The 21433-nt window shown below is 35.8% G+C and overlaps 1 protein-coding gene and 1 long non-coding RNA gene across 4 annotated transcripts in view; one reads left to right on the plus strand and one right to left on the minus strand.

Annotated features, from left to right (window-relative positions):
* The window catches only part of ZNF407 (zinc finger protein 407), a 333549-nt gene that overhangs the window by 253717 nt on the left and 58399 nt on the right, over nucleotides 1-21433 (plus strand). The window contains exon 9 of one of the 3 annotated variants that reach the window (XM_051812662.1): nucleotides 11645-15808. The exons of the other annotated variants lie outside the window; for them this stretch is intronic. Within the exon in view, the coding sequence (XP_051668622.1) occupies nucleotides 11645-11787 (143 nt within the window). The 3' untranslated portion in view covers nucleotides 11788-15808. Of the gene's footprint in view, nucleotides 1-11644; nucleotides 15809-21433 lie in introns of those variants that run through there. 3 annotated transcript variants of the gene reach the window in all.
* Nucleotides 14494-18482, minus strand: LOC127482488 (uncharacterized). The gene is made up of 3 exons (XR_007908628.1): nucleotides 17448-18482; nucleotides 15805-15914; nucleotides 14494-14572 (listed from the first exon to the last, which is right to left on the minus strand). It is a non-coding gene; the product is annotated as an uncharacterized LOC127482488 (long non-coding RNA).

Genomic DNA, 21433 nt, shown 5'->3' on the forward strand with positions numbered 1-21433 from the left:
TCTTTTTGCTTAAAGAAGGAAAAAGCAGCAATAACAGTCTGGAGTGTTGTCTCAAGACTCTGGCCCATCCCTCTTTCCTTGCTCTTGGGTCTGGGTATGGCAGGCAGAAGCGAAAAGGTCTCACTCCTGTGTGAATGTATGTAATCTAAATCACAATATTGTAATCATAATTTCACTCTGCAGTAATTTTGTGCTATTACTTGTGATTGAAGCTGAGATATTAGTATTTATGATCCCCCACCAAATAATGCCGTCTTTAAACACACTTTAAACCCTCTTCTCCTCTAGGATTATTTTATTTTTTATTTTGTTACAAGAGGAGTTTAGACAATTATTTTGTAAATAAATAAACTGCATATTACTTATGTAGTAAGTTTAGATTTCTCGTAAGTGCAGTTTTAAAAATACTTGTTGATTTTGGAGTAAATACAAAATCCCATAAGTGTTTAAAGCCATAATAAATGTAACAAATATGTAATATGCTCAAATACAACCTTTTCTTCCCAGGTGTTTTGTCTGGAAGACTTATTTACTTAAAATTCCAAAATTTCTTATAGACACGTAAGCCCAAAGAAAGATATGGCAAGTGATATATTTTTAAATATGTCTGTTTTCTGTGAACAACTTACTCAAGCATTGTGTTTTTTCAGCAGCAGCTTTTGCACAAATTCAGTTCAATTCAGTATGTGGTACTTGAAAAAATTTTCTTCAATTTATATTTAAAATTAATGAGGCCTCACCACAGATAAGATGGGGTGTGGATGAGTCAGGTGACGTGTTCTGTTTCTCCTTATGTCATCATCTTTACTTTTCTCAACAGTGCAGTACAGTCAAGGCACTAGTGTTATTGGTAACTTTTAAATTATTGACTAATCAGGCTAATATTTAAACATCACTGACAATTTGGGAATTTTGACCCAGACAATCAGTTTTTATTATTGCTGCTGGGGAACAATTGCAATCAGTGTTCTGAGGTTTCAAATTGTCATTTATGTTCCTACAGTACAGGCAACGTTACTGATAAAAGTGTGCTTTATTCCTTTTTTAGTGTCATTTGAGACAGAGAAAAGGTTGGGACAGATGCTAAAGAGCTGGTTACATTTTTCAAAGAATGCAGTTATTAATTAATGCAATTCATAAACTAAACTACACAGATAAACTAACTCATTGCAACTTCATTGTGATATGGGGGAAAAAAAAGGAGTAGCTGTAAGTTTGAGGAAAATGCTCTGTATCTTTCATATCAAACTGAGACAGCAACTCCCTATCTTAAGTGCACAATGAAAATTAACTTTCTGCTTTGCAAAATGACTTTACTTTGTGTGTGACTGTGTGTGTGTGTGTATGCCCACATTTGTTAACAAAATTCTGGTCAGTGATGAACTTGATAAATATCAGGTAGTAAGATTATTCTAATAGTAAGGCTCTTAAGATAAATGGTTGGATGTACAGAAGTAGTAAGCTTTGACAGTGGAACCTATGAAATTGTCATGAGTATCTTTGACTTTCTAATCTTCCCTTTTAAAAATTTTTAGTGTTTTTCATGAGTAGAGAAGCAATATTATACAATTTAGAAACAGTCTAGATAATTTCAGATCCGTAGCAAGAAAGAGAGGAAATGGGGTAATTAAAAAGAAATTAAAGTCCAATTCTGTAAGCATGTTACATACTTAACTACCTTGTAAATGTCCAGCTTCCCATTGAAATTGTATTGGACCCACAGTTCAAACATACATGCATGGATGAGGCCTCTTTCAGGCTTAGACAGGGAGTCAATTGAAGGCCCACAGCCAAGTCCCACAGTCCCTCCCAAAGGGCTAGTCTTTCCCTAATTTAGGACATCTTTTCTAAAGTAAATTGCGCCTATTCTACTGTGGTGGAGACATGTATTAGTAGTGATATGCACTGCTTTTAATAATGTGGCAAAAGGAAATGGAAATGCTGGGTAGGGCTCCATGTCAAAAAAGTAGCTGTGTTGTGTGTCAGGAGTAAAGTGGGGGAACATGCACAGAAATGTGTTCTCGTATTTCAGAGAGAAGAAACAGAGTGTTTCCCTTACTGCTGGCACAACTTGCTGCTGATAGCAGTATCCCATAAAAAAGTCTCTTCTGTAATCCCAGTAGCAAACGTAGTCAGCAGCAGCACCAAATCTAAAATTCTGTCCTTAGCAGCCATGCCATTTCATACCCTTATCTACTAGTCAAGGATATTATTCTTAAAGAGTATTTTTTGTGGTAAGGATTGTGGGTAAATACTGCGGCCTTCATTTGAATGAGATCTATAAGCTGGCTGATATGACTCTTGGTAATAGCTCTAAATTTACGGTTGATGTAAAGATGTACAGGTGTGGTTCACAGTATCTCTGTTTCCTTGTGCTCTGTAGACTAATATGCAACCATGCCCTTCACCTCAAGCAGACACAGAGTGAAGCTTTGCGTAACTTGTGCTGTTTCAGCCTTTGTACCATAGAGCAGCAGACTGCACAAACAAGGGAGCGTGGATAAGGTTTTCCTCATTGTCTGAAATTACTCAGAAATAGATAAATCTGAATACCTCCTAAAACTTGGCCGTTTGTTGTCAGGGGTTGGGTGAAAGGAAGGATGGAGTATTCAAGTGGATTTTTTATCAGCAAGAATCATTAGCTGCAGGTGGCCTCAGCTTAAGTAGCTCTGAACATAGCTATCTTACAGTGGGAGACATTTGACCTTCATCTAGTCCAGGAAAAAGAAGAAACTGGTTAGTCCTCATTCCCCATACATACCTTCTCTGCAGGACCAGGCAGGAGTTCAGCAGAGCTGACATTTGGCCTCTTCTCCCTTAATTTTAATAGTTGTCTTTGAAAAAAATTGCCAAATTATTAAATGTTTAATATCACAGCACTTAAAACATACAATTTTAGAACAGTCATGTATAATATTCTTTTATGTACGTATGTAGTAAAGTGCACGTATATTTTCCTCTGTGTTTGATCATTAGCAGTTATATTATAATGTCAATATGTGCTATGAATGATATTTTAAACAAACCTTCTACTGACTTGGCTGTAAACTTGTAAAAAACCATTGGTTTCACCTTAAGGTTTTAATTTCCTTATGTTTAGTGTAAAATCAATACTTTAAGAGTGACTAAAATAACAACCAGACAGTATTTACTGCTTTTATGCTGAACATTTTAGGTCAGAAGAATGTAGGAGGAGTGTTTGAGTTATAATTTAAACATTTATAACCATCAGTCTAGTTCATCTGAGAAAGCTTACTTTATTAGGTCTAGAATTACAATCTGTTCAATTAAAAGCATTTCTCAGATAAGTACTCTGACTAATAAGAAGTATTTTCCTAAACCTTAGACATAAATACTTGAATCTAGTGTAGTCCTTCACCATTACAAGTCAGGAACAGTTTGTCTGATATCAATAAATTAAAATCAGTTTAAAATTGCTGGAAAAGAATGAATGAATTGTGTCCAGTGCATTGTCTTTAAAAATAAAGTTAAAAGCCTGAATATGGTTAATGGAGTGTCTGTTCATAGATGTATGAGCTAGATAAAGGGCATTTTGCCATAATGTGTCAGATTATTTTGACTTTAATTTTTCATGAGGCATGTTAAGGGAGTGCCTAATGTGAATAATAGTGACAGAATCTGACCTTTGCATGTGATTTTTTTTCTTTTCTATAATGATAGTGAACATCTGAAGTAAACCTTATATCAGCTAGAAAGTACTACTTTTTTATGTCATTTTTCACAGTGAACCAGTTGGAGTTGGTTTTAAATCTCTTGTCTTGTGATCGATAGTCTTTCTTCTTTGTCCTGTCTTACTTTCCAAAACAGAGCATAACTAAACACTTAGAAGTGATCAGTAAACCACTTCTTCAGTGAAAAGATAGAATTACCAAAAAAAACCCAAAAAACCCCCAAAAAAGCCCCGAACCAAAAGGTAGCTCAAGCTTCTGGCCAGATGGTACACTCATTCTTACACTGACTATACCTCTAAAGTTGTAAATACTCTGTAGATTTCATCTAGCAGTGGCAAATTCTTTCCCTAAATTATCAAATATCAAGTCCAGAGGTAAAAAAGAAGTGAAGGATTACAACTTTGAGTGCATTTCATTTTTGTCCATTCCAGTTTGAGGAAGGCATTCCAGACTAGTCTTAGTCCTGTCTTTTTGTCTCATAACTTCATGTTATTTTGGTACATGTCCTTGAAAGAATTCTTTTGTCTGTGTCATAAATTCTTGCCAAGCCTTTCTGACTGCACAGGATGCACATAGGTATTGTATTGTCATTCACGCAAACAGTCCATTCTCTACAGTGATGCTCTGTTTTCATTAGTATGGGACATCAAAAATTATTTTTAAATACAGGCTGGCATTGAGTTTTATATTTCACTTTTATGTATGCAATGAATCTAAACATGAACACGGGTAGCTTGTAAGTATTTACTCATGGAAGGAAGCATTATATCCGGATTTCTAAAAGTCAAATGAAGCCAAGTGAAAAGACAAACACCGTTTAGTGTTTGGCCTGATCCGGTGATGAAGTTAAGAGAGTTTTGTGAAGCAATCAAAGATTATTTAGTCAAAAAGAGCAAGGCCGTAAAGTAGACAATGTCATATGAACCAAAAGGTGTGTCTCCCTCTTGCAACTGCAGGCTGATACCAGAATCACCAGCACCAGCAATTTGTGCCTTTATTTGGTGATAAATTAAAGAGGCCTTCCTGAGCTCATACAAGCAGAAAGAAATGATCTCAGACATTCGTGAGTCACACTGTGTCTGATTAAGTTAAAGGTATAGGAGATATAGAAAACTGCTGTGTATGGCTATTTCTGATATATTATGTTACTGACACTGCGGCAAAGACAGACATTGTAGTTTTGGCATACAAACACAATGTTGTTTGATCTAACCAGTGATGCTGAATTGGTCAGCAAAAAGCAACAGTGACAAACTTTCAGCTGAATATACAATTACAGAGTTGACCAACAGTTTTAATGTATTTTCCAGGCAGCTGATAGTGTTTTCCATAGTTCAAGTCTGCTGAGACCACTTCAGTTGCACTGTCATTTCAATAAAGACTAAGTAGAAATTCATATTCTGTCTTCTGTATTTTTCTTGCATTTGACATACTCATTATGACGATGACTTTGCTTTGCTTTAAATCCCATTTTACTTCTAAAGATACACTTTTTTCAGTTCTGGGAAGTGATTGAGAAACTTTCTAACTGGAGTTAGATAATAGTTATAAATATTTTTTCATTACTTACTGCATTCATGCTGTTCCAAAATGGAGGACCATATTGCCCCTGTATGTGGGAGATGCGTTTGCATCCATTAGCTCTCCCAGGAAAGTGTTTCTCCTCATCAGGCAAGACTCCACAGGAATACAATACTTCCTGTGTTTGGAGAACTCTTAGTAAGACATCAGAAGCAAGTAACTCAGTTGTGAACTACCTTCAACAAGGTACTAGCTCCAAGTGCAACAAAGCAGTTAGTTTATTAATTTTAGATAATATTTCTTACTGTGTGCAGTGTCCTGTAGTTTCATCACTGCTGAACATAGGGGAGCTATTTATGAGTATTATTAACCAAGTTTCCAAAGACTCTGATGGATCAGTTTTGTTAATAATCAGTATTAAATTTGCTTATGACCTTCAGTTGGGACATAAGTGTAACATGGTCCATAAACTTCTTTTAGAGATTTGTGGATACTTTTATGCCTTGTTGATTAATGAATCATTGTATATCATGACTTCTTTTCCTGGTATTCATCATGTGTTGGTTTGAGTTGCAACATTTTCTTGCAATGTACATTATTGTTTTGAATGAAACAAACCTATATAGGGAGTAATTGTACTTTTCATAGACACATTACTCGTTTAAGTTTAGGCATGCTGATATTTTAAGTGGTTGAGGTTTTTTGAGCAAAGCAGAATGTGTCACACCACAGCAGTGTGCTGGAATAGTATGCTGTACTACAGTACAGCCAGCCATTCAACTTTATGCTATGAGTTTTCTTGATTTTACTTGGAAGTTAGTACTGCAGTTATATATTGTTGCATTTCAGTTTGTCTTCAGCATCTCTTGAATTAAGTAGCTTAATTGTTAGCTTTTTTTATGTTGTTTGAGTTTTATTGTTGTGCTGTTAACCAGGTAATAAATTTGCAAGTAGATTTAATTTTTTTATTATGAAATTTGTTTAGGTGAGAAAGTTATTTTGTGATTATCCAGGATAAGAGTTTATAGTATACTAACAGTTCTACCAAAGGACTTAAAGTGAAACAGTTAGTGCTCTATACAATTTAATTCTCTGACTTACTCCATTAATATTCTCTTGTAAGCAAGTCACTAGGGTAGTATGCTTTTCCCCACCACAACATCCCCCAATAAATTGAGTAAAAATGGGGAAAAAGTCTTTAGTGGGCTTTATGGAGTGTTTAGCTTTCCCTTTTGAAGTATTTATATTTTATATATATTTATATTTTTATATATATATATATTTAGCTGAATTAAGTTTGTGACTCCTCCTCTTGCCCCCTCAATAATCCTCTTCATTCCCCCCAAAAAACAAGTAGAAGTATTGCAAATGTCTACCTTATATAAATGGAACAGTTTTTGACAGATGAAGGTTTAGAAGATGATATTTTGGTTCTTAGGTTTCCCTAATGGTACTTGCATGTGCTATTGAGAATCCCGCCCTGTGGGTAACAGAGCTTTAATTTTCACTTCTCCCTGAAAACAGGAAGTCCAAAATATTTCTGCAGGATTGACACTTGTTTACCTTAACAAATTCCAAGTTGTTTGGAAAACACAGGAAAATACAGAATATGTGCCCAAAAGTAAAGCCTGAGTGCTTTAACTGTGTGTGAGGGGATGGAAAATGACTGTTTTGATATAACCTCAAAATCAGTTCTCAGTTAAAGTTACTTGAGAAAGATCAGTTCCAGGAAATAGTGACTATAACTTTACTTCCTCCCCATGCCTCAAGTCAAGGTATTTTGGAGAAAAAAAATCGTGATGTATTAATATGAGGATCCTTAACCATCCTCTTGTCTTTCTCTAAGAAAAAGATCTTTCTATCTTTGTAAGAAATACCTATATATGACTTACAATTTTCTGTATTTTCTGTGAGATTAAAGAAGCTTCACCTGAATGTGTCCCTGTGTCACCTGCTTGAGGTGACCCTGCCTTGGCAGGGGTGTTGGACTAGATGATCTCCAGAGCTCCCTTCCAACCCTAACAATTGTATGATCTGTGACTTAGATTTCTGTTTTTAATGAGTATTATTAATTCAGTCTGACAGTTGTTTGTGGGTTTCATTTTGGGTCTGCACATGTTCTGTGCTTGTTTCACTATTTCAGTTGAAGGTGTTTTTTTCTGCAGTTGTATTGTGGAAGCATTTCTTGATGTGTATTTACTTTAAGTGATGTGGAAGCTGTTTTAGTTTACGTGAGTTCTTTCCTCTATCAACCATGTCAGCTGGACATTTTTAAGACCATACCAGCTGGGTCACTATAATGATTTTATCACAGTTAAAGCTCTAGAACTTGTCTGGTAGCTGGACATTAGAGTGATTTTGTTCTTTTTGTTTGTTTGTTTGTTTGTTTTCTAGCTGAATTCTTAATAATTCTTACAAGCTAAGACTTACTCTTGCAGTAGTGAAAACCTAAGTTACAAGCTGTTTTGCACTAGCCTTTCCTCAGCCTTCTCCTTTTTCTTTCTTTTTGTTTTTTTTTTTTTTTAATACTTGTATTTGTTGATTTCTCTTCCTGAAAAGGATAGGTAATGAAATTTTCTCTTGAAAGATAAGAGCCTATACCAGTCCAAGAGTGAAACCTGATTTTCCTGATTTATCGTATCATCCACTCATCTAAAAGTATCTATTTTTGTATCTATGCAACCCTAGTTTATACCTATTTGGAAAGGCATTTACAATACTGTCTAGTTTGCATTCATTGATTAAGGAGTATTTGTGCTGTTTAATGCAACAAAATAGAGCATTACCAGCAACATTTGATGAATTTAAAGGAACTTATTGCAAGAAAGGTATACTTTTGATGTAATACCATACTTCTTTTTGCATTAGCTTATCACAATTAGTCAATTGAAAGTCAAATAGTTAACGTATTATATGGGTAGTTTTAATACAGAGAAGCAATATTTTCAATAACTTTCTAGAAATGCTGGAACTCACATAAATAAAAACAAGTGTGTTCTTCAGAATACTCACACTGTCATAGGTTACATTTGCTATCTATTTTGGTCCTTTCCAGTAATATCCCATAATCTGGGCCGCAAGTAATGGCAACTTTCCTAATTTTGTTAATAACACTACATATTAACATGAAAATCAAGGATAAATATTTTAGTATTTCAGAATTTTTTCCTAATGCAATAAGAATTTTGCATTTCCTGTATTAACTTTTTAAGTACAGGATAAATTAGCTTGACTTTAGTAGTTGCAGAAATCATGTAATAGCATGTTCCTACTATGCTAATGTTTAGAACCAATTAAGCATTTTCATTGGAGTTTGGTATTGTATATTGATTTTTTTCCCATGTTTTTGTCTTGGAGACAATAAAACACTTCTGCTTTTAAAACATTTAAGTCAGTTGAAATAGGCTTACTGATTTTTATCCAGAGTGTAAAGATTGCGATCAGTTTCTGGGTTGCTGCTATTAATATACATTTAGGTTATGCAGAATTTTGTCTTAATATGATCAGTCTTTATTTATGTAAAGTAGAATTCTGACACCATTGATCTGTATTATTAAAATGCATAGAGCAGCTATCATATCCTGGGCTTCTGCTGAAATATGCTTTTAATTGAAGCAGAATTATAGCAATATATTATCAATGTGAATCTAGTTAAGACTGCGGCATTGACTGGAGTGCTTCATTGTTGTACAATGGGCTCTGTTTTGTGAGGTTGAATTTAAATGCCATCATGTGTCTAGGGTAGGTGCTCAGTGCAGGAAGTGATCAAATAAAGACTTTATTCTGGAAGATGTGCACTTCCACTTATGTGACATATAGTGTTTGTCCTTGAGAAGAAAGGCTAGAGCTGTATGACATTTGTATTTGTATTTTAGAAAGGCAGTTTATACTCCAAAAAGGGAGAGTTGTATGCCCTTAGTATAGCAAATAATTCTGGAGATGTCCTTTAACTTTGCTTTCTAGAAAGAGGGGAAAAAAGGGAGAGGAGGAAAATAGTAGCTTAAAAAAACAAGTTTCAGGTGATTAGAAACAATGAAGAAAATCTGGAGTTTTTACTTTTTTTTTCCATCTACAGTGCAAAGGCCAGGCACCGTGACTCTCTGTGTTAGTTACATTTCGTGATGCTCCTGTCGCAGAATGCCTCACAGACAAAAAACAAAAGCTGATCAAATGTAATCCATACGCTTCCCATTTACATGTGCCATACAGTCCTGAGGAGAGCTTCAGTTTTTACCCGTTGATGTCAGTGTTCATGTACTTAGTGTGCACCTCAATTATTAACATTGATTTTTGGGACCATCAATTGAGACTTTAAACACATGTACTAATATTTACATGATAGGAACCTTAGTTTCAATACTAATGAGTTTTTCATCATCATAACTATATAAAGTGTGTTGAAAAGCAAATGGGAAGTGAAAATCTCAAAGAGAGTATTTAAAAGAGTAGTAGAAAAATGTGAAATCATATTTCTGTCAACATGTTTCATGAGACAAGAACAGACAGATCTCCAATACCATCTAAAGATGCTGCATTTGAAATGGACAGAAATGTGTGTGGTTTTACACAGTGCAGCACTGAAGCAGTGTTTCTCACTGTCACAAGCTATTGTTGTTGTGAGTCGGATTTAAAAAATCCTTTACCAGCTGTTTCTGTTGACTTGGGAAAGGATATTATTCTTCTCCTGAAAATCTTGGTATGTATAAAAAATGCAGGTATTTACAGGAATATTAGTTAGGAAGGGAGGATATGTCCAGCAGTTTGCATATCTGTTAATAGACAGTCATTAGAAGTTAACTGGTTTTCTCTCTTGACCAAAACTTTTTTAGTAGTCTTGAATAAAGTTTGCTGAAACTGTCAGAAATATATGTTAGAGCCTAGAACTTGAGTCAGGTGGAGAGTACTGATAGGAAATGCTCTAGTGCTTCCATCATTCCTGGTCAGCTCTTCTTCCATGCCATAGGTTGCATTTCACATATTGTTGTATATTTGCAAATAATAACCTTCCACTTACAAGTAAGTCAGGGACTTCAATTTTTAGAGACATATTGGTACATAAATACTGATAGATGATCAAACAGAAATAAAAGTAAATTTTATAACATGTTTTTCAAGCATGTAAAAGAAATTGTGGGTGCCAAAGTAGAGAACTGCTTCCCTAGAGTGAATAAAATTTAGCAATGTAAGTTCAGTTGCTTTAACAAAGCATAAGTTCCAATAGTGCAAGTAGTCTAAAATTATCATCATCAGTGAGTACATTAATGAAACCTTGTTTTTCTTGTAATTTCCAACTGCAAAAACAAGTCTTTGGGGCATAATAAGATGATAGCATACAGTATCTGTTTTAATAAATGGTGTTCAGATAGGAAATACTGTCTGATGTTTATATTTTGGAATCTTTGTTGTTAAGGTTTTCTTTATTTAGTGAATGTTATGGACACAGACACAGAGAGAACTGGCCTATCTTGATGATTTAAAAAAAAAACAAAAACAAAAAACACCAGGAAAAAAAATATTTCCTCTCATGTACTACTCAGTGACTCAATATTATCTGGCATAGGGTTATTCTGTTGACTGATTGCCACTGGATTTTTATTTATGCTTTTTAATTAACAATTACAGTTTAAATATCTTATATAAATCTATTGTTGGGGGGGTAGTTGTTGAACTTTATTATGTTATTTTTGTATGCAGAAATATCACAAGGATTTCACTAGATCCCTGCTTTATAGAGGTTCTCTTTAGCTTTTAGAAGATCAAAAATAACTGCTTCATTTTGGGTTGGTCTTTTTTTTCCAGTTTATGTAATTTGAGTACAGAAACTCTCCTTTAAGAACATGAACCTGCAAGCTTTTTCTTTATTTTGTATAAAGCATGTTGCAGCTAAGGACTGTTTAACTAGTATGGTTTTATGGATTATAATGAGGGCACTTCAAATCATATTCACCTTTAATTTCTATAGTATTACTGCAACCATGAAATAGGTGCTTAATTACCTTTCTGCTATGGCAGGGTCTCTCCTTTTTCTAAATATGCTGTAGTAAATAAGCACAAAGGATTTGAATTGATCTCTTTTTATACTCATCTGCTCATGTAATTGATTCCCCAGTATTGAAACCTATTTTTTCTGTCTGTATACCGAAGATTTCTTTGCAAAGGTCCAGCCCCAGCAGGTTGATTACACACTTGTTACCTGTAATTCAATACAGCAGTGCCCTGTTTACAAAGTCCAGATTTCCTGGGCTGTCAGTTAGGGCAATCAGCACAAAGACCAAGAGCTTTTGGAACTAAATAAACAATGAGAAAAACATTCAGGGCTGCCAGTAACCTTCACAGGTAATTTAACAGCCTTTGACTACAAGGCATCAGTTGCTGTAGATGTCTGGCAAATATGAAATCTGACATTCTCCCTTGCCATGTTCTGCCAATAGGTCCGTGTGTAATCTCTCACCGAGGTTCGCCGCCGCTCCACTGCGCTCAACCAAACTGCCTTTATTATGACGGACACCCACACCTGCGTTCTGTCACTTACCTGCCGCGTACTCTTCTGAAAGGAAAATGGCAAATTATTTAGAATTTCAGGGTTAATGAAATTAAAAGTCACTCCCTTGTCCCTTCTGCCATTCCTCTTCCTGGTCAGCAACCTGGCCAGCACAGCCTTTTTGATCTCCTCTTAGAAATGTTTAAATATGAAGAAAGAAATTGCTTGATCAATTTTGCATAAATTGGACTCTATTTTTACTGCAAACAGGGTACAGAGTTATCTCTTTTCTAGATGACCTTTAAGTATCGAGCAGATTACTTTATTGTCTTTAAGCTTTGCGTTTATGTAGTTTTAATTTAACTTTTTTTATTTCTGATGTATTTGGTGCCTTTTCTGTCAATTTAGATAATGATTAGAACAGCTATTTTAAAGACCACTGATGTATCAAAGTAGACAAAAAATATCCATGAGGAGAAGAAAACAGAGACAGAGATTCATCTGGGTCTGTGTAAGAAAAGTTCATATATTTCACTTCAGCAGTCAAATCTCTTTGCAAACAGATAAAATTGTTATCTGTGCAAGTTTAAAAGTGCATCTGTTAAAAAAACCACCACAAAACCCAAGTATAATACTTATGAATTAGATGTCTATTGTTCATGTAAACAACCCAAACTGTCTGACAAATAAACATTTTCTTGGGTGCGTGCAACATGCTCCGCTCATGAAATCATGCCCTCTTTTTTAATTATCCAATATATAAATCTGTAGACATCTTGCAAGCTGTTATGAAGAATCTGTTTTTTCATGACTTTGTACAAATATAACAACTAAAATGATTTGAAAAATCTGGAAGAATCTGTTATTCAATTATGTTTTAATCAGAAAGTGCTTCCCTCTTCTATTTTTACACTTTCACTGATGAATTTCTGAGTGCCTTGTTGTGGTCAGTGTAATAGGAGATAGCTGAAGGTATTGTGCAACAGACACTCCCCATTGCTTGATTCACTATCTGCCCTGCTATTCTGTCTCAGGGAACATGCTTGTGCTGCGCATCCATGACTAAACCCCAAATATATATGTTTAGTGTTAGTTTAGTTCTAATTATTTTCTGTGTCTGACTTGGGAATGAACTTACAGATCTAAATTATATAGACATGATTTGGGCATAGCAAGGGAGAAGAAGGATTGTTGTGTGGTGTTTGTTTTTCTTTTTAATTGTATTGTTCTCTGCATAAATGGAGGCTGGAACACTGGCAGACCAGAAGCAGTTTAGTAAAACCATAAGGAATTCAAGTGAGAAATTCCAAATTTGTTTGGGGATCACTTAATATTTGGTAGTCTTTCTGTGGTCCCAGGGGAGCAAAGGATAACAACACGATTTTCATTGTGTATTAATGTGGTCAGGAACAACACTGGGAAGGCGATGATCTTACTAGAAGCAAAGTATTGTAAAATTGTAACTCATTTACAATGTGTGGACATAGCAACAATTAAGGGTTCTAGGGCAGGAAGCGCTGATGTGATTGTAACTGAAACAGGCAATTGGGCATAGCATGGTAACTTGCAGGAAGCAGCCATGTCCTGCATGGCCTAGCTCATGGAAACCTATGGAGTGGACAGTGACAACCCAGTATTTATAGTACGCTTCATGCTAGGGGATCCATTCTATAGTCAGGATGGGTTGCATTTAACTGTTTCAGTAATGGCAAAGTAGTGAACTGCCACAGGAAAGTGCTTCTGAGGTGGTGTAAGGTCCCCCACCACTATACAGCTCATTTAGAAATTGAATAGTCACTACGGCTGGATTATAATGTACCCTGATTAGGTTAGGTTCATCATGAATAACCATGCAATACTTCCATTAGAATAGAAGGTATCACTTGGGATTCTTATTTATTTATTTATTTTACACTACAAAATAATCCATTGACAAGAACTGAGATAATATTAAGGCCCAGTCAAAAAATGTGATCTGCAAGGGTAGCTATGTTTTTGTTATGCCCTGAAATTAGCCCTAGCCTGAGTGAGAACTAAGGTCTCTCTGAGCTCAACTCTTTTACTTGCAGTCCCTGTGCTTCCTTCTGCATTGCTAACAGCTGAACTAAGCTGAAGTACCCTAGTGCACCTGTCACCAAAAGGATTTTTTTTACATGGTTTGTCACAGACTCTTTAAATACTTCTCAGAAGTGCACCCGCAAAATGTTTGCTGCATGTTTATTTCTTTTGCAGTGTAAGAAAACTAACCCCAAGGAAAATTGTAGAAAAGTATTGGAAGACTGGTGGCTTCTGAATTGCAGTAGCACACAGTCATTCCATTAGAACTGATAAATACTCCTGCTTTCAGTTGTAACCATTCTCACCTTTGTGTATTAAATGATGGGATTTATTCTCTGTGTGGATGAGAGCTAGATTTAGAGGCATAGGCCAAGTTATGTTTTTGCAGTGAGAACCAACCTAGATCGCTAATCTATGCTTATTGTTATTAGTGGGTTTGGTGCTACAAGTAGTAACATTTGCACATAGGTCAAAATCACGTGGAGGGCTTATGTTACGACTCAACCTCATTTTAAATATGATTTTGAAGACATTATGACCAAGAGGATTTGAATAGGTAGATGTCTACAGCAGACATTGGATGTGCTTCTGCTTCCACTCGAGTTCTAAGCTGATGAAATTTTGGCCTAGGTAGGTCTCTTTACAGTTATGTTTCAGCTCCCTAACAATATCCCATACATTTGAAATACTTAGATTTTATTAATTTAATTGTACTAGTAATTTGAAACTTTTTAAATTTTTCTTTTATTGTGTTTTATTTGTGCCTTATTCTGCCACAGAACTCTCCCAGTGAGGGGTACTTCATAAATATCAGCAGCACCTATGTTCAATTTTTAAAAAAAGAAAAAAAATTAGGTGGAAAAAAATTTGTTACTACGTGATTTAAAAAAAGAAAATACAAAGCCCAGATTTTGCATTAGGACCTGCAGCTACTCCTGTATTTATCTATCTTTTGACTGAATAGAAAGACCTAGCTACCACTTATTTCAGTAATGTCCATTAAGGATACCAGATAAGACAATATTTACATACTGTTGCTTTTAAAGTTAAATTTTTCTACAGTCTGTTGTTAGGTTTGGTTCCAGTTTTCATTGTAGACTACTTCTACAATACATCTCATTTGGCTGATCATGCACAGTAATCTAACAGTTTAAAGTGATCAGGAAAGGGGGAGAAAATGCTACTGAATCTTCAACTTCTACTGCTGGTTTCCCATTCCCCAAATAGAGAGAAAGCATCTGAAGACAAATCTGCCATGTTCTGCATTGGCATATAAAGTAAGTCAGGATAAAGCTGTACACTGTTAGATTTTTCCTGAAAAAAAAATGGTTATTGTTAGCTGCAGAATGAGCTAGTTTTCTTCTTCTATTTTAATGAATTGCTTCATACCTCTTTACTTCAGGGCAGATTTAATACTGCTGTTGATGTTTTGATATCTCTGGAGTGTAATGTATTTATGTTACAGTATAATTGTGTTTTACACTTCTTTCTTTAACTTTTGATTCTCAAATTCATCTATTCATTTCAGAGGGGAAAACAGACTGAAGATATTTTAACTGTGTTCTAATCATTCCTGACTCTTAATTTTTAAACAACATATTAAGCATGGGGTTTTGTCTCTTGGTAATATATCGGTGGAATGGGATCAGGCCACAGTTCAAAACAGGATTCTCACAAATCAAATTGATGTATTTTTCAAATCCAGAAGAGTGTTAGAACTGCCAAAGGAGTTCTTCCTTACACCTCATTTTCTGTCAGGAGGTGTTTGTTCATTTGTTTGGTTGGTTTTAACTGAATTTGTGATCATGGATGCCTAAGCAGGTTAACTTACGTTAGTAGCAAACACCAAAAAGTTGTTTCTACACCAAATGAAATAGGGTTTTCATAATGCAAACACACAATAATTGAAAAATTCCTGCTCTGAAGGAGCATAAAGCAGTATGAGTAACAGAGTAGGAGTGTTGCACAACTTCAGAGATGATTTTACACATACTGAGTACCATTACTTGTAGTGTCCTTTACTGGCATTGTACTTAAAATCAGTATACCCACCTGAACTAAAGATGACACTTTTGATAGGCAGGCAAGAAAATCTGAAAGGACTGGAGACAAGATGGAGGAGAAGGCAACATTCACGCTACATAGACTGTCATGTAAATGAACTCCAGAGGACCAAAAAGCAATACTTTTATAAAATGTTTTTTTAAGTTTTCTTTGCCATCTGTAGGGTCTCTCACTCTTTTTCTCCTTTTTTTTTTCCTCCTACATTTTCTTTATAAATTTGTTTCTTAATTATATCAATGACATTAAGACATTAGGAATTCTAGGGAGGGAAAATGTAATCATACAAGACCCATAGTACCTCTGATGGGTTTTGATGAGGAGGAAACAGTTGAAATTTTATCAGAATATCACAGCAGAACTATCACCACAGCTGACTTTACTTATGCTCTGGAAACTTCAGGGTTCTTTTTTGGGGGGGATAGGGAATGGTATGCTTTGGATTTATATGGGGGATGCTGTTTTGTTTTAGAAATTCCACAATGGGGAAAATCTGCTCGAACTCTCAGCTCTTCTGAGTTTTTGGGCTGCTGCTTGCCCAAAGCATTCAGTTGCAGAGCCATTGCTCTGCAGATTGTCTGACTCTTTTCCAGTATCACCAGCTCTCACATTTAACTGTAAATTGCATGGTAATTAATATTTACCTTTAGTACCATGTTTCAGGTGATTGTGTGAGAATCTTCTATTAATTTTCCTTTTTTTTCTTTCTTTTTTTTCATGAAAACATTAGTTCTTCATTATAACAGAAATATACTTGACATGACCCTAGGACTTAGATTGGGCACAAGCCTCTGTAACTTCATCTAATTTCTCAGTGGTTATTGAGTAGTGAGGTGTGAGTATGGGCTTGGGGCCATGCTTTGCCAGCAACAAAGGAATAATCCTTGTTATTTCCATGCAGGGAAGGCTTGGGCCCTTTGCTGTTCCCCAAGCTGATATGGTCCTGGGTGGAAAAAGCCATGTTGGCTTGGGCTTGACATTATGATGGCTAGAGGCAGTAGCAAAGTCTCAGATGGTAGAAGAGAAGAGGAAGAGAGGTTAGTCCTGGGGCCAAGGAAGCGCAGGAATACAAGGGAAGAGTTTAAGAGTGGGAATGTGTGATCTGCAAAGCATTGCCTGGTTCCTCATGTGAGGTCCTGCTAGGGAATTAATTTTTCCTGCTGTGTTGGAGGAAGGGGAGAGAAAGTATGTATTTCTATAGAAGTTGTTTTGTTGACTCTTCCTTGCTGCTATCCTTTATACATAGAATAATTGAATGGGTTGGGTTGGAAGGGGCCTTCAAGAACATCTAGTTCCACCCCTCGCTGCCATGCACAGAACACCTTCCGCTAGACCGTGTTGCTCAGAGCCCCATGCAGTCTGGCTTTGAACATTTCCAGGAATGGGCCATCCACGACTTCCCTGGGCAATCCGTTCCAGTGCCTCACAACCCTTTGAGTAAAGACTTTCTTCCTAATATTTAATAAAAATATCTCCTGGTTTGGTTTAAACAATTCCCCTTTGTCCTGTCTCTATCTGCCCATGAAAAAAGTTGTTCTTCCTCTTTTTATAAGGCCCCGTCAAGAACTGAAAGGCCGCAGTGAGGTCTCCCCAGGACCACCTCTTCTCCAGGCTGAACAATCCCAGATCTCAACCTGTCTTCATAGGAGAGGTGCTCCATGCCTCTGCTCATCTCCATGGCCTCTTCTGGACCTGTTCTAACAGGCCTTTCTTGTGCTGAGGACCCCGGAGCTGGACACAGTACTCTGGGTGGGATGTCACAAGGACAGAGTAGAGGAGTAGAATCACCTCCCTTGACATGCTGGTCATAAAATAAATAGTGTTTTAATAAGGTGTACAATCCCATTTTTGTTCTGGAAATAGTGTGCTGGTAACTGTGCTGTTGATGGCTGCCTGCCTACATGTACCTTCTCCCTCCCTCAGCTAAAAATAAGCTTTGCCACCTCCTGTCATTTTACAAGGAATGTGCCATTAATGATGATGCCAAAGAGTGGTTTTAGATGTTACTCACTGCCATGATAGGAGCCATATTAGGAGTGCATACAACTATTTACTAATGAGGCTGTTGGTTCTGCTGCTTCTGAAACTGCTTTTTATAGAAAACATAACGAAGTTTAATAACCTGACCATGTTTATTTCCTTACTGCATCAGCAGTAGCCTCAACTGTTGTTGAGCATGTGAGGTCTTCCAGGACATAGGAAGAAGTTTAATGAATCTATTGATGTCTTTTCTCCAGTATTCTTCAGCATTCTGAAGGCAAAGGAATCCCTTCTAAGCTGACATAGAGCTGGAAATCTATGTTAATTCTCTGAATCTCCATCCCCTCCATGTCTATGAAAGCACTGGTATAAGATGAAGGGATAACATTAGGTTTACTTGGAAATGTGTTCCTGAAAAATGTAGCATTACTGCTCCAACTTAATGTTTTTCGGATGCTAGCATATATCCTGACCATAATTGTTCTTCCAGAATAAATCTTTCAGTTTTATATTCTCTTCTCTAAAACAGGTTGCTCAACATTTAGTTTTCTTGCTTTAAGAATAAACATAGTCTTTCAATGGTAATATATAAACAGATAGCTGTAAAATACATCACCATAATACAAATCCAAGCAGTATTTATTTGCTACAATCAGTGACTGCACTGATTGTGCCCTTAGGAAAATGAATGTTCCTTTAAAAATGTACAGATCAAATTAACATAGTAGTTATAGAAATGTGGGGGTTTTTTTCTTCAAAAGAGTTTGTAAAAGAAAAAATGGGAACAGTCACTATGGATAACAGAAAAATAGGATTGAGATTGGTTTTCAGGAAGTAAATATATTTAACTAACTTTTAAGGTCTGAAATGTATTTTAGCATGGAATTTGGTTAAATACTCTCTGTGTGTGCCTGGTTCTGGAATGTGAGCTTTATAAAAATTCCCTGAAAGCAAAGCATTGCAGTTATGTTTTTTTAAAGATCATTTTTTTGATGTAGGTTTAGTATCACTGTCACAGCATCTAAGGCTTCTTTGGTAGAAGCTACATAGCTAACGGATTTATAAAGGGATTGCATCATAGAGACTTTTGTGATTGATTTGTACATATTACAGCAAAAATTGCAGCAATAAAACAGATCTTACCCCATGACAAGCTGAAACAAATAAATTTATTTATTTAGATGAATTTAGTACTCATGAAAAGAGCCAGATTGACAGCCACAGAGACTTAATACCTCTATTCCACAGACCAAGTACAGTAGAAAGTAGTGCAGGATTCTCATGTGGCCCTGCTAATGTCTTAATTTTTATCTGTAGCTACCACCTTCAGACATGAGTAGTTCAATTTACATCCCCATTCACTCCTTAGACTAAAACTACCAACAAGAGTGTCAAGTATGGCAATACTGTAAACTAGTCGAACAGAACTGCCGACTGATATCACAGGAACAACTTGCACTCTTGAGTAACCACTGACCTGGCCAAGATTCAAAGCAGTGTGATGTATATGTGAAGGTTTCCACATTCCTATGCTGAAGTCCTAAAGTGGTTTCTCATCTGGACATGATATTCCTCTTTTGTCCCTGATTAAATCTAGCCAGTGTTAAGAGATTTTGCACTCTGTCCACATACAGTTGCATTTCACTTGAGAAGCTATTCAGAGGACCAATCCCTTGTTCGTGTTTGTTTGGTTTTTTTTTTAATTCAAAGAAATCAAAATAATTGTCCCTCAAGATGAAGTTTGAAGAACTATTCCCAAGAAGGGTCTCCTGAACTTTGCCTCTTTCTCTCCATAATTCTTTCTCTACCAGTGAGTCTGATGAGGAATAAGTTATACTGCCTTCGGTGGAAGAGATTAAGCAAATTGTAGAGACTTGAGTGCACCAGACTTTGGCAGTAGCATGTCTGCTTTCTTCTGAAGCTTACCTCATCCCTCTGCTATAGCAGCTATGGAAATCAGTCAGAGGCAGCCATTTATGCTTTTGCACTGTGATTTGAATTAGCATGCATGTAAAGTAGTTGACCTTAGTTATTTCTTTGCAAAGGTCAAGTAAAATTATTGTCCTCTTGCCAAATTTCCCCCGTATTGAGTAGGGACTACTAAGGATAACAAGAGTAGTGGTGTAATATTATTTCATTGCTAAATTTAATTAAAGTTTTCTTAAGGTCAGTAATGCAGAGATGTGCCACTTTGTCAGAAGGATCTGTTCCAAGTCAGAATGTTGATCTCAGATGAGAAATAACAAATGAAACATTTTCTATAGTTTTCGGGTTTTATTCTGATTGTATGTTTTAAAGCTGTAATGTTGGACATAGTTTAATTATGCTTTCCCCTTAAAAGAAAGTGTGTTATTTGAGCTACTACTAGTTGTTTAAAATGTAAACCTTAAACTGAGAATAGGAAAACTGTTCTTTTGGGAGTGTTTGTACTTGCAGGTGGGCAAAAGAATATACTTACCATATGGGTGTTATTTTTGATCGGAACGGTAAAAATTATCACTGGCTGAAAGAAATTCCATTTGAGTTCACTTTAGCACATGAAAAGCACTCCTGCTTTTTCTGTTATTGCTGTGGTCAAGTTAGTGGCTACTGATACAACTTGAGCTGTAGAATTGATATAACACTGCTATGCAAAAAAATAGAAGTGTATTTTTGTTATCAAAAGTAAGCAGTCTTATTGTAATACTAGTGATATATTCCTCTGTTGTACTGTCCAGATGACACGGCTCTTCTAGATATGTTTGATACTTGCCTAATACCTTTATGTTTTAGGTGAGATCTCAGCTCAATATTGAGAAGTGACATATCTTACTTAGCATGTATGTATTAATTTTTTTTGTTGGAGTTTACTTTGTAATTGTAGAGCTGTTTTTGTGGGCGAGTTACCTATGCTTTATGAATTCTATTCTGCTGTAACTTTCCTTAAGAGGGTGATAATATATATGAGTGAAATAAGATGGGTTGGCAATAAACTTAGATCAGATCTTTCTAACAGTGGCTGCCCAGCTTCAGAAGCTGTGTAATCTTAAAATTCTTAGCTTCTAAAAGCACTGTTGAGAACACTTTAAAAAAAAGTAAAAGGAAAAAGTTAATTCTTCCAAGTAAGTAAAAAAATTTAATAATTTTGGTAAATGATCATGTGGCGATTATTAAACTAATATGTAATTAGCATTTTCTAATGACAATCATAATCTTGACAAATGCTTTCATTCATTTTTTTCTAATCATTAAAGACTTTAAAAGCACTGATTTTTGTTAACTGAGTCCCTTGGCTATTCATCAGTGATGCAATTCAACCTAATACTCCAGTGGCCAGTAATCAGAGAGTTGCCTATTAAGTGAAGGAAATTTTATCATTGTCTTTATGAACATCAGCTTTATTTCTTCTCTAATACAGTAGGTAAGTAGAACTGTAAGAGCATCCAGCTGATAGTTATTCATACCTTTTTTAAAAGGCTGAATTACACCAATTTTTTACATGATCAAAATTCAACCAATATTTCAACAATAGTATGATCTTTGAAATTGTTCAGATACGGGGCTTTTTTCTTTTTTCTTTTTTTTTTTAAAGTTAAACAAGAAATGGTTTTCAGTCTTCTCAATGGATCAGAGATACCTAACATGGCATATCTAAATGTTC

Source organism: Manacus candei, unplaced genomic scaffold (genome assembly GCF_025592945.1).
Source record: "Manacus candei isolate 608988 ecotype Guabito, Panama unplaced genomic scaffold, ASM2559294v1 h1tg000088l, whole genome shotgun sequence".
NCBI classification, from domain to species: domain Eukaryota; kingdom Metazoa; phylum Chordata; class Aves; order Passeriformes; family Pipridae; genus Manacus; species Manacus candei.